A 14,072-nucleotide genomic window follows, 5' to 3' on the forward strand; every position below is an offset into this window, starting at 1 on the left:
GTAACTGGTTGCAAGTTTTTTGATGTACATGGGTTATAATGGTAGGCGTCGCAAAGTTTCGGTAGACATGTTTGTTTTGAATGTTAATTTTGTATTCCATGCTGTCAGAAGTTGGAATGGTTCGCACAGATCGGGATGACGCAGTACTTGTGAAGTTGTAAGATTGAATTAAATTTGCCTTGATGTAGCCAAGGCTACTCTGCCCATTACAAAACACGAAAAGTTGCATTTTACGCAGGAAACGGTTTGGCAGCTTTATGTAAATTGTACACGGATTCACAGCGGGTGTCTCTTTGTAAATCCGTTTTTAAAGATTAATTATGATGAAATTCGGGTCCATGCGATTGTTGCCAGGGAAGCGATTTTTTTTGAACACGAAGAAATAAACAATGCCCAACCCCCTGACTAAAGTGCAAGGAAAGCAAAACGAAGTCGTGACGTATCGGACACGTTTGCTGACGTCAGTTTTGCCGGCCTTAAGCTGACCGGACGGTTTGCGACCTCGGAACAATTAAAAGCTGTGGTTTCGTCGATAACAAAGGGAAGCTCATCAGAAGAGCCATGGTAGGGTCGCGGTGTGAAAGTGTGGATTGATATAAATATCGCAAAAAGTTTAATCAAGTTGTTGACGAACAGGTTGTAGTTAGTTGAAAAGCAAAGCAATGATTTGCAGTAATTTAAGTTTTAAAGATAGCGTGTCACAAAAATTATAAGAAAAAACATTGTTTGAATGTAATGATAAACACATATAGGATACTCTATTCAAATTGTGACTAAAATTTTCCTGAACGTTTGATTGTAATGCAATTGCTTTAACAAGTATTCGTTTGTGTTCGAGGTCATCTAGGGTCATTCTTGTGGTGCTTTCGTCTTGAATATCTTTTCTCCCAACCCGCAATTGTGGTAATAATAACCGCAAAGTTTGTTGTCACCCTTTGTAAGGTTTGCCAGGAAAAGAAACTTTTTTCCCACATTCCTTAAATAACCCGAATGACGCAAACACCCGACCTCGAGGAATTGAACGGGGAAGGATCCGGGGTGATAAAGACCATCTTTGAACCGCAATCAACTTTTACCGCCGACCAGAAGTTGCAGACAAGCGGAGTGATGTTGAACTCAACGGTTGAACATTCGGTGACAAACGATTGTCACAGGATCAAAGAAGAACACATGGGTCACTTGGAAGTAACTCAAGACTTCATCCAACCACTCAGCGGGTTACCAGTGTTGAGTATTGTAATCGCGGCTTCTGTCCTGCTCGTGAACGTCATCGTGATCGCGGCTTTGTTGAGAAGTTGGAACAAACTACGTCAGAGCATCTACATCTTCGCACTGAACATCGCGCTTTGCGACGCCTTCCTAGGGATTGTTTATCTCGGTAACAGCGTTCACCATCTCAGTGTCGAGGGTACGGCAACGGATACTGATGATGGTAAGTTAGTATCTTGTTATTCATACATTTAATATTTTTGCACAATAAATTACTGCTGATGCTGCCAGGCATGTTTTATCGCCGCAATTCGGCTCTCCTGGCAATTATTTTAACATTGTCCACGTTGTATTATTCATATTTTTATACATCCAGATATAGGCTGCTGCATGGCGGCCGAAACGTTGATATAATAAAATTATTGTCAGTAGAGGCGTATTGCAGCAATATTGTTCCCACCTCGAACAATATTTGTCAGCTCGGGATAGAAACTAGGGGACGGAATGTCTCCGTAAACATTCTTAGTCTCGCAATAGTTTCCTCACACTAGAAAACGTCATGTTTTCGTTCCACGAACAATGATGTCGCATTTAAAAGTTTGGCGGAAGCGAAAGAAGGACGGAACGTGGTTAAGACTGGCTGATATACTGATATATTTAGTGTTGTGTAACCTTCACCAGTTTTGTGGTTACAAGTGACTACAGCATGTGATTTATATGAAATTTCTGTGTTTGTGATTGAATGATTTCCACTTCCTGCCAACTTGCTGCGCCCTCGAACAAACTGATGCTATTTACGTTTCGACAAATGTGTTCGAATATTTTCGGTAACGAAATTGAATTAAAAATACCAACCTCTAAACAACAGAAATCACGCCCTCGCTTTTAAATAGAAAACTCAGCTTTCGTAGTTTTTAATTTTTCAAATCATTTTGACGCGTGACATTCCAATTAACACTGACATAGCGTTGTACACGTTTGCAAATGTGAACATTGCAAGCAATATATATATCGGTTGTTTAGCTTTTCCTTGTGGTGAAATTATCTCAAATTGTTTTTTTACTTTGACACAGCTGTGTACATGGGCGCCACCGCGTGGTTTTTCAGAATAAAAACTGCCATCTTTATGGCGGCCGAGGTTGCGACTGTGGGGAATACCGCACTTATTGCCACCGCTTTTTCGCGATACGTGGCTGCACAGCTCGCTCATCCGACGACGGAAAGGTGCGTAGTTATCACGTGACTCGACCCACAGTTATTTTTGTTGAGTTCAACCCGAATTATATCCAACTTTCAAATGTGACACAAAAGTGACCATTATGCCTTTAACGTAACCAACAAGTAGACCCAAGAAACTTTATTTCACGCCCAGATTAAACACTTCCGCCAGAAACCGCCGGGCTTCAATCCTTCTCTCCCGGAGGAAAAGTTACATGTTTGGGGCAGCAGTGTGGGTCGTGTCGGCATCGATATGTGAGTAGTAGAACGTGATTCGATATGGTCGAATAGTTTTGTTAATTTTTTCACTTTTTCTTAGTTATCGTCGGGTTGTTGTGGAATTGCACAGCGGATTGTTTGTGTTTTCTGTCCAGTGGAATTCTGGTTGAAAGTCACGCGGCTGCCGAATGTTATTTCCAAAATTCTTGCAGGTTTGATGTGCGATCAACACTAGGGGGGTTTTACCTGCATATACAAAAGTTTGAAAATATTTTCCTTGGGTTTTGGTTTGACTCAAATCAAGTCAACATAGATTTTTAAAAGGAAGTCCGTTGGCCACATGGCAAACTACGCAGCTGGTTGTTTGTTAACCCCAAGAATTTCATCATTCGATAACTTGGTGATTTTTACGCCACAAGTCCCCTGTTTCAACACTTCCAGGAATAATTCCACCGCCCCAAACCTCGCACACGTAGAAAAACTTGACATCAGGTTAATTGTGAAAAACTTCTTTATTTTCACAGTTTTCTATTCCCGTCGTTGAAGATTTATTACGGAATCGCATGCGTTGTAATATTTCTATCCTCACTCGTGGTGATCATCGTCATGTGCTCGTATACGATTTCTATAGCAGGTGGTTTGGGTGTTGTTCTTCCATACAGAGTTCATCTTAATCTGGTCCGGAAACACAATCAGAGGCGACACACTGGTGGGTAGAAACCTTTCTACATGATATATCTGTGCTTCTTGAAGTAGTTGGTGGTTACACGTAACAGAAAAGGCAAAGCTAATATGCTGACCATTATAAGCAAACTTATCATACTCTGCTGTGCTCATCATAAGTGCTGTAAACGGATGGAAACCAAGCCAGTTAGTTCACAGCACTGATGATGAGCAAAGCAGTGTTGGAGTATTAGCATTGGGTTTTCTTGTGGTGGCAAGCTGGGCGGTTTAAACCCATGCAAAGTTCAGGTTTAAATTTCTACAAATAAATTTCTAGGTGATAGCAGGGTTTCATCTGGTGTTCGAAGGCGACATTCCATTCAAATATCCTACATGAGGAACACGACCCACTTCATTATAGCTGTCACAACTTCATACATCATATGCAGGTAACACTGACCTCTGGCGGAAGTTGTAGTTGTATAATACACACACTAGAGGTCAATAAAGCGTCCAGTATATAATCTACCCCCTCTTGTAGGTTGCCTGTCAACTTATTACTTCTGATTGATTGTTTGGCGAATGTTGAGCATCTCGTACCAGTGAAAGTTGTACAATCTCTCAACCTGATCAGTTTCATGCAATCCTTCTTCAATCCTGTCATCTTCTATCTCACCCTTCATCGCATGAAACAGGTGAACATAAAATAAACAAACGTTCTACAGAGTTGATTTCCCCTCTTGATTGCTTGCAACCCACGACTGATGTTTATATTTCCCACATCAATCGTGACAGGAATGTTTAACTTGTTTCTAATTCTATGTTTTGTGTCAGAATTTCCTCCATATACAAACTTGTTGTGGATTATTACCATGAGTTTTCTTGTATACAAACCTGATCCTTATCCTTATTACACAAGTAACCTTGTATTTCCAGGTGACAAACGACCTTTTCACTGCCTGCTGCGGTCAAACTGTGGAAGTTACCAGAGGAGCTGGCTCGAAAAATGTTAAACCATCAACGCCACCATGCGGCGACGAACATTCTCTGACCTTGGGTGATTTGACGGAGAAACCACAGAAACGCTCGATACGCTTCGACGACAATTTAGTCGCGACAGGTGAAGGTACTGAAGCGTGAAGTCACGTGTGGAACACAAACCAGAGATGACGTTTTAACAAGTTGCCATCTGCATGTTATGTTTATTCTGTCTGTTTTTTTAACACGATTTTTACAAGTTGATATTTTACGCACACGGCATGACGTCACTTTCAGCCCTTGTCTCTTCAACCGTTACGTCACACAAAGAATTCTTCAACACAACAGTTGTAATTGTTTTCTTATAGATACGATTGTGTGGTGTTATGGCGTTTATATGAAAGCATTTAAATAAAACAAGCCATAAACGACAGGAATTTAAATAAAACAAGCCATATAAACAAACACGACAAAACACATGGAAATGATGTCAAAAGAAATTACTCAGATGTAAATTAGTGATAAACGTTTGTTGAAAATGAGTCACGATTTGTTCGAAAAGAATTAATGGAACAAAGCTGTACAAAATTAAAATATTTAAAAAGCATTGGCTCTAACCAATCACAGTCATCACTCGACCCACGTGACTTGCGACAGAAACAGAATAGTTACTTCTCCATAGCGCCTTCATGCGAACGACCACATTTCAAACAGACATCCGGCAGAGTGCATGCGGAAGAATATGTTCAGGGGACGACATATCATTATTATCGTCGTCCACGCGCTTGTACCGAAGAAGACCGACTCATAGAAGTAGACGTCGAACGCCGTCCCGTCCAACGACATAAACGCCCACAAACACGCGTTCGAAATCAGCAAGAACATTATGATGTCACGGAGCCATAGTCGAAGTTGGTCGGGTCGCGCGACTCGGGTTTCGGAAACAATTTTAAGGATGGATTGCTTCGCTGGGGGCTCCTGGAGGTCAACTTTGACTTCCTCTGGAACTATCACAACATCTCCGTTCTTCTCAACGTCCTCTGTGACCTCTACTTTGGTGACGTCATCGCTGTGATTGGATACGTCATCACATCCGGTGTCTTCCTTCCCATCTTCTGACGTAGTGATGACGATTTGAGGCACGCGGTTTTGTGTTTGGTTATCTGGAACGAGGTGATCTCTGCGTACCAGAGTAGGGGATTGCATCTCTGTGGTGTTGTAACGACTCCCGTTGTTCGCTATCGCAGAAACTATCGACGTTATGGAGTTTCTTCTGCTTCTCAGGTAAGTCTTATTGTCGTAACCTCCCTCATCTGAACTGTCATCGCCATCGTTAACCAAGCCACGTTTAAGCTGACTGGCGATCCTGCGGATATGGGTCAAGAGGTTAAACCATGTAGTTTACGTTGATGTTCACAAACGTAGAGTTGTCAGGTTGGATTTACAAAGTCATCAATTTTATGATCTTCACGCACCATACTTTTATTTTGTTTACACCGGTGACAATATTAAAAAATAAACTTCATTAGAAAAATACAGCATTTGTTTAATCACAAAGAATAAAGCATGACGTCACTTACCCCCTTCTCAAATGGGAAGCTGTCTCTTTGGCGTGTGCTGACGTCACCGGTTCACGTTGGAGTCCGTAAAGAATAAAGGCAAGCTGAAGGAGAAAAAGTTGCTGAATCACAAATTCACAATTTTCTTGTTTCTTTGTCAGTACTTCGTACAAACTTGTCAGATATAATCTGACTTCACGCAAAAAATAAAACTTATAACTCATAATTAACTTTGATAAGTTTTTCGCTTCCAATCAAGTTTGAAGCTTATTGTCAAAACATGGTCAATGAATTTGAAAGTAAAAGCTTGGAGAAGAAATTTCTTACACACGTGTTTTACCTGCATGATGCATTCCGTGAGATCGCATATCGGCTCAACAAGCGTGAGAACCCAACCATATATTTTGTTGTCTGATCCTGCGATCACAGCTAACAAGGAGAAGAGGTTCATGCAGATCGGCCCGAGGATGCAAACCATCAGAAGAGCTGTGTCTAACATGGATGAGGACTCGGATGGTCGGATGATCCGAGAGAAGAGGTAGAATCCGATCCCGCATGCGATTATCATACTCGTGTCCAATCCGATCTGTGACAAACTTGATGAATGTTTGATCGATCTTTTAATTTTGGTGGGAAATTCAACTGGAAAATGTCACAGGAGGTTTGGTTCCATTGGCATTGCATATGATGATTTCGTAGTAAAATTCAATCGGTCACTATCGTAGCTATCATAATCGGACATAGAGGCATTTAGTTTTGTCGTAAGTTTGACACCACACAATGGCCCCCCTGAGTTACTATGCCAACTTCTGAAGTTTGCAAATATTCAACAAGATAAGTAACAAAAAACTCAAGTCATTTATTCTTGTGTTTTATCAGATACCGAGTATTTGCTGCCCTAAAGACTGTTTGGAGATTCCGATAACTTTTTGAAGAGTTTAATCGGTTAGTAAATATTTTGTCATTTACCCCCAAAAAAGGTCATAGAAGAAGTAATTGACGTGGAAACTTACTAGAAACGAGTTGTAAACGAGAAGTTGTGTTGATTCCGTGTAGTAAGTTTGCACTGCAGCTTGTGGTTCGGTTGTCCCAAGTAATATGATGATGATGAGAGTTACAAACACTGCACAACCACCGAAGAAAACTCCTGTGAACACAAAAACACGTGGTAAACTTCACAAAGATTCAGGTTAGCAGAGGTTCTAATAAATCATTATCCTGTAATATTCCAGAATCATTGCAACTTCGTCAATAACGGAAACAAAAAAGTGACATAATTTTTCTGCAGATTTGGTCAAAGATTGAATGAATAAAAATAAGGGGAATTCGCAAAACTAATTTTCGAATATTATTGAAGTACAATCATAACTAATGAATATCTTCCATCTCAATTATTTGTACCCAGATATGATCTGTGAAACTTGTAGCTCGGTTTGATCACTCCTTCACATGGGGGAGGTTGCTTCCCTATGTTGCTCCACGTGATCAGGAGAAGGGAGGACGCCACGAGACTGAATTCGATCAGGAATGGGAAGAGGAATTGTTCCGCGACGTGAACAGCAGAACAAAAGCTCGTGTGGCACTCGCAACTGTCTGTGACGTCACAATAGTTGTAAAAGTGAATGCTTGGACTTGGTGAGAAAATAATAAACAAAAATTAATCAATTTAAAAACCAAAGGCCCCTGTTTCAACTTGGATGAAAAGTACTCAAATTTATTCAAACTTATCTCACCACTTGTGGTTGCGGAATAATCGGAGGAACGATACGAATCGTTGTGAGTAGAAATATTGTCGTAGAGAGCGGTTGAAGCCGCAACCGTTGTGGATTCTCCACTTTCTGCAGAAAGTACCGAAAAAAGTTAGTTGTAATCATAAATTATACTTTTTGTCTTGTGTATCTAGCACGTGCAGAACTATTGCTTACGCTTTAACTAAAATATTAATACTTGTTTAATTTTATACTTATTAATTGTATGTCAGTAATTGATTCTTTGTGGTAAATTGTAGTTTTTTTTAATATCATTTTACCGTGGATGTCATCTGTGTTTGCGACTGGCGTCCCCAAAGCTACGACAGTTTCATCTATGATTGCCCCGATCCATGCTGAGAGGTTGATTGCGATAATTATCATCAGACCAGTTCTGAACATAAACATGTTGGTTATCCACAAACATTACTAAACAATTTTGTGGCCGTGTTTGATGTTGAGATGTTAAGTAAGGCTTTTATAATGATAATTTAGATTAATTCAAGTTACATGTTTTATTCAACTTTTAAAGTGATTTAACAATAAATAATTATTACACAATTTTTTTTAGAGAATTATTTTACCGAAAAAATACATCAGACACAAACAAACATATAGTTACCTGGAACCTGCCGAGCAATTCCTGATGAAGACTTTGGAGAACTTGAAAAGATATTTCACTTGGCTGAGGATGAAGAGCGCGTGGAATACGGACAGAGCTGTGTTCAGTTTTGCTTCCACACAAGTTGTAGAATCAACCAATAATGACGCGAGGAATTCGAGTCCGTCCTTTACAACAATCGCCATCCCGAACAACACGACGACGCCTTTATTGGAACAAAGATATTTTTCACTTGGCGGAGTTTGCTTCACTGCAAGTTGTGTTTGCATATGAGCAGAGGACTCGAAACTTGATCGATTGTTAGGAATCATTGAAAATGGTTTTGCTTAAACTTGTTTGATTTGTGAGTAAAGTAATTTTGTTAGATATGACTTTGTGGGTGTGGATATCGCCTCAAACGCTGTAGACGTTTTTCTTTCGAATTAAATCAAGTAATTTCATAACCAAAGACATCCCGTATTCACCTTTTAACCATCGGTTGCTACTTTTGTGGCTTTTCGAAAACTTCAGTTGACCTTTTCTTCGGAAAGTTCCCTTGAAGCTGTAGTAAGTCGTCCATAGAAATCCCATAACATACAAGGTGAGCATGTATTCGATCTCAACAATCGCTGATATCTGGAGGTAAATATTAGCACAAGGTTAACGATTACATTTCGCACCCATGGTGGCTGATGGGGGCGTTTCGCGGGTTTTGAAAACCTCAGGAGATGAATGCAGTGTTCAAGTTGATTTATTCACAAGCACCTTTGAAACCAACAAACGCAGGAGCCGAAGTTCGTGTCGTTTTCTACATGTTCTAATTGTAATCCATCAAAATCACCTACTTGCTGTGTGACACTTGCAAGTAATGCGATTTAATTAAGAGGAATGCAAAAGGCGTCTGATATTGTTGTATTTGTTTTAATTAGGTCTACTGTGGTCTCATTGTTATCATAGTTTGGTGCCCCCGGTAGGAAAATCTAAATGTAAAATATTTTATCATTGGTGCATACTATATAAGTTTGGAATGCACCTGAAAGCGGTTTTTGCAACCATTCGACAATTAACCAACGCTCACACACTCACAAGAAGATAATGTATTTTTGTTTAATGTTTACATTGAAACCTATTTAAACAACTTTAATTTGTTCTATAATTACTTTGTTACCGCTATTTTCAACAGGTCAGCACCAAACAACAGCAACTTACAGAGTGAGTTAAGACGGCCGACAACTTGATGACGACAGTGATTATGAATATCATCATCGCTTCTAGAACTGAAAACAACTTGAGAGCTTCCGCGATCGCCCAACGCTCGCTGTGTTCCCCGATGACGTCACTAGCTGATGACGCGGCGTATGTCCTGGTGGAAGGATTGGAGGTTTGGTTTCGGTGACATGTTTAAAATGACACGTGACAAACATATATTATGACATTCGCTAAAACTCTTCACTAAATTTCGAATGGAATATTCAGCGTTTCCCGGTTAACTTGATTTTGCAGCATACAGGTCATGGTTATACAAACTTTCAACATGAATAACAAAGCTTATTTTGGTATAGGTAACAGACAAACATAGACACGTACGTCGATGTTATCATTGAGTTGAGAAAGGTTGACGATACAAGCGGGACGTTTATTGAACTTAGCTCAATTTACATGGGCTTAGTTGGCTATGTTAGCTTGGATTATTCTCTACAAATTCAACCAACTCGATATGAACTTCGGTTGATCCCCTTCTGAATACGTAGTGATCATCTTCAACTTGTTCGATGGGAAGATCGGTTTGAAGAGAAAGAACCCCACTCGTATCGAACGATACTGTCTGACTTTTCTCCTTTCCAGTTTTACGAGATTCGCTGAACGCGACGTAAGAAGCTGTGACGCAATAGACAGTGATGTCAAAACTGTCATTTCGGTAAGTTTGCAAACATTCAAATTTATTGTAGAAATTCAAGCTTGTTAAGTGCGAAATCCTTTTTTTATCATTTTATAACTTAATTGAATGCACTGAAAGTTCACTTGCTTCAAAAACATTAAACATTAACACAATTCAATTGGAAGCAATTGGCTCTGAGAATTCGCCATTATTAAAATCTTTTTACCTCCGTCCGCCATATTTCTTTGCTCCCCAACCAACTCCACTTTGCTTCCTGATGAAATTTCATTTGTCATTTCTATATTTTGTCGATCCTGAAGTAAAACACGCATTAAATTTGTGGGTAATTTGCAAGTATGGTTGCTATTAAAAGACTTAAATAAACCTGGAACTTTCGTTTTAGGCAGTTTGACTTTTGTTTAAAACTGAAAAACGGTGAGTTCCCAAACTAGACATTGACTTTTCTTTCAAATTGAACATCACCCAAAACATTTGAACACAGAATGGTGACAGAATAAACTATTCTGGAATTAAATAAACCTTGCGTTATGTGCGAGACACGAAATATGTTTTAACGTCGCGCAACACAAGCCGACAATCACGATAAGGCTAAGCTAATATTTAACCATTGTTACTGAGCATTTTTAACATCAACCCGATCTCTTAACACGGGGTTAAACCAACACTCACTGACCGTTGACACAACACATACGCGACAAGTGGCAAAAAACAAGAATGTTGACAAAAATGTAGCTAGATGTTTTCGTCAAAATCTGCTGCTGGTGTCGCATTGTTGCACAAGACATTAAATATCTGGCAATGTTGCGGCATCGGTGAACTTATAATACAAAATATCGCTTCACATATCGGTAATATTTTATCTCCTCCAGTGGCACCGACCACCGACTGCATGTGTTAAAACCACCAACTCCATCCAATATATTCTCACAACCACTTATTGTCTGACAACCTTTTCTTTCCTCCGCAAAATAAATATGTACGGGATCACATGACCTCAATGAGCCTGAGTTTTATGGTTGCCGGGCAACAATGACTTGAGGGCGGATCTTTACTTGAATCGTTGTGACGGAAGCTGGCGCGTTTGTACCGAAATATAACAAATAGACGCACGAACTACAAACTTGAATTAATAAAACCCTAACTCCGTCTGGGTCAATTGTTAATAATGGCGCCCTTAGTGGTTTTGAGAAACGCGTGGTTATTGCATTGACACAGACGGGAGCAACTACTAGTTGTTTTGCGAAACCGTTCAGATTCCTTGGTTTCCAAGTCCTGTTTTTACCTGATCCCAACTCCTGCTAAACTTCACTACGAGCTGTTCCTTGTTGGCTGCATTCCAAACTAAGCAACAGAATTTACTTACAGATCTTCGAGGCTTTTTTTGAATCATAGCCAATCATTTAAAAGCGCATGTTGAATGCGAAATGTTGCCCTGAAAATTTGTCCTGTTTAGATTGGAAAGCTCAAACTGGTTAACGCTGGTGGCCACATTGACTGCAGACTGTGGATATTTACGAAGCAGAATTCGTATTATAACTTCCTGACCAGGTTGGTAATGATTGCCCCAGGCTGTGACCTGTAGAACCTATGCCGCCTTCGCCCATGTTAAACAAGTCGAGGTGCTTGGCCTAATTATCGCGCAGTCATAAATTAATGTCTGATGACTGTGGACATATACTGGTTGTTAAAACTTAAACCATAATTGGCGATTGTCCATTCACAAATACCATCAGGTTAGGTTTTAATACCACTTATATTTTAGGAAAATTGGGATTTATTGCAATCTCATCTATATTTGTGGGTTCTTCGACATTGAATTGGATAAACCTGCTGCAGAAATTGACATTTTCAAACCCGAGTGTGGCCACGGCCTAAGTGGAAATCTTATTCATGACTCAGCAAAGTTTCTAACCCCCAAATTTTTGTAAAGTCATGATTTATCGATCATTATGAAACCACAAAACAAATTTTGTACCATGGGACTGAAAATATAGAATACAAAGCAAACAATACTGAACAAACTTACCGTGCTAGCCCTGTGTATCAAATAATCCATTATGTTTGAGTTTTATTAAAGATCAAACAATTCAACAATTCTGACGTCACGAGAGCGCCAAAAATACGCCTTTATGATATCTAATGCAAGCGTGATGCAACAGTCACCTGCTCCAGCTCAAGACAAATAAACTCGACGAAATGATTTTATGAAATATCATGCTTCGGGCATTCGTCGGCGGTGTTTGCATTTCTCACAGCAGACCAACTTTGCTTTGTCAGATTAAATAGTTTCCAAATCACATGACTGGACGACTTTGTTGTAAATCAGTTTGAGAATAATCCTGGGCGGACACTTTAATCAACTTAAAATTTTGGTTCTTGGTCGAATGAAAGGCGTTTTGTCATATTTGCGAACATAATGTTCGATTTTTACATTTCCACACTTGTTTTGCATTCAACGCTTTTGATACAACAACAATTTGTTTGTGACAAGACACTGCATTAATGACGTAACAGACCCGTGAAACACAAAGTTTATTCTTAACAACTGATATATGTCATGGTTTTCATACTTTTTCCATACGAATTTTCCTTGACATATCCGGGGATTTTCCTGTACAAATTTGCGTCAGGGTCAAATGCCAAAAAGTGTCCGAACATTCGAGGTTTGACCATTGAACCAATGAGAGGCAGTGACCACACAAAAGATGTCATTAACGATAAATGACCATAAAAGACTACTTCGGACGCATTTATCGACATATATCCATCGGGGATTTGCTATTTAAATTATATCTCCATTTTAAAGCCGATGTAGTCGAAATTATATTTTTGGGGCATTTTTGGTGTGAGTGTTTTTATAAGACAGTAATTTTTCTATTTTCACCCTGTCAGCAATTTCCATAGAAATCACTGCGCACATCACAGAACGTTAAAAAACTTAAGCACGACTGAGCTGCTTTATGACGTCTTCGATTTTGGCTTCATCCGGTTTGGGGCGCTCGAAACATTTCGCATTTTCGCATTTCGCCGCAGTCATCGCACTCTTCAGCTTCACCGCGCAAATCATTTAAACGTGTTACCTGTTCTACCTCAGATCACACTCTTTCCCAAAATTCGCAATTCGCAACACCATTATTATTCACGTTATCTTCAGCTCTTTCATCCTCGACAATTATTATTTCGGATTCAATTTCGCTTTTGACTTCACACCCGCGATCATCGGGAAGAGGTTTTATTATTTCCGGTTCATTACGTGACCAAAAGTTTTTGAGGTTTCGAATTTTGTTGCGACGTTGTAAAGCTATCAAATGTTTGTTGTAAAAAAAGCTTGACTTAAGCATGCCAAGAAAATGAGGTGTGAGGATCAAATGTTGACAACGTGGATAATGCTTTTACAAACACGTCTATTGTTAGTTTACCTTGAGAATTCTGCTTACGGGACAGAGGTGACACGGTCTCCATGGCTTCGGGCTTGCGCACTTTATCGTGGGCGAGTCGGTCTTATTGGCGTCGGCCGTCTTCTTCTTTTTCTTCAGTGGGGTGGTGTTGTGGTCAGGTGTTTGGGTGGTCATCTCAGTTTCCTCAGGTGTTGGGATTGGCTGGAACTCCTTGCTGCTCGAGTACCCCGACTCTCTTCCTCCTCGTCTTGTTATAACCATCCTTCCGGACTCCGATGGTTATGATTAATATTCGGTTGATTTTACTATGCGTCCCCAGGAAATCAAGTAAAGTTTGGTATCATTGGAAAGCGGGGCTTTATGAGATTGTATGATGCAAAGTATTTGTCGGCTCACCTAGTATGTTTCGAGTTATGAGAAAGTATAAATACCATATTCATACTCAAATATAAATTAGATTTTTTTTAATTTGGAAAGTTCAGCGTGTAAACTATTACGTGTAAAAAATCAAGCCGCTACCTCGTTGGCAAGGGGAGTTACCCGCGTTAAAGTTTTGTTAACTGGCGTTTTTTTTGTCTA

The 14,072-nt window shown here is 39.8% G+C and overlaps 2 protein-coding genes across 2 annotated transcripts; one reads left to right on the top strand and one right to left on the bottom strand.

Moving 5' to 3' along the window:
• Window positions 1–843: 843 nt before the first annotated feature.
• Window positions 844–4,665, top strand: LOC145911605 (uncharacterized). Its single transcript, XM_082999000.1, has 8 exons — window positions 844–1,432; window positions 2,283–2,433; window positions 2,582–2,682; window positions 2,747–2,858; window positions 3,171–3,355; window positions 3,647–3,758; window positions 3,851–4,004; window positions 4,246–4,665. Exons 1-8 carry the CDS (start codon window positions 991–993, stop codon window positions 4,447–4,449), a joined length of 1,461 nt encoding a protein of 486 aa, XP_082855126.1. The 5' UTR covers window positions 844–990; the 3' UTR covers window positions 4,450–4,665.
• Window positions 4,666–4,974: 309 nt separating this feature from the next.
• LOC145910675 (proton channel OTOP2-like) lies at window positions 4,975–10,358 on the bottom strand. The gene is made up of 12 exons (XM_082997861.1): window positions 10,301–10,358; window positions 9,908–10,073; window positions 9,405–9,558; window positions 8,681–8,831; window positions 8,217–8,421; window positions 7,876–7,988; window positions 7,580–7,684; window positions 7,248–7,439; window positions 6,860–6,993; window positions 6,187–6,432; window positions 5,868–5,950; window positions 4,975–5,653 (listed from the first exon to the last, which is right to left on the bottom strand). Exons 1-12 carry the CDS (start codon window positions 10,311–10,313, stop codon window positions 4,975–4,977), a joined length of 2,241 nt encoding a protein of 746 aa, XP_082853987.1. The 5' UTR covers window positions 10,314–10,358.
• Window positions 10,359–14,072: the final 3,714 nt, after the last annotated feature.

The sequence above is a fragment of the Ascidia mentula genome, chromosome 8 (genome assembly GCF_947561715.1).
Source record: "Ascidia mentula chromosome 8, kaAscMent1.1, whole genome shotgun sequence".
NCBI lineage: Eukaryota > Metazoa > Chordata > Ascidiacea > Phlebobranchia > Ascidiidae > Ascidia > Ascidia mentula.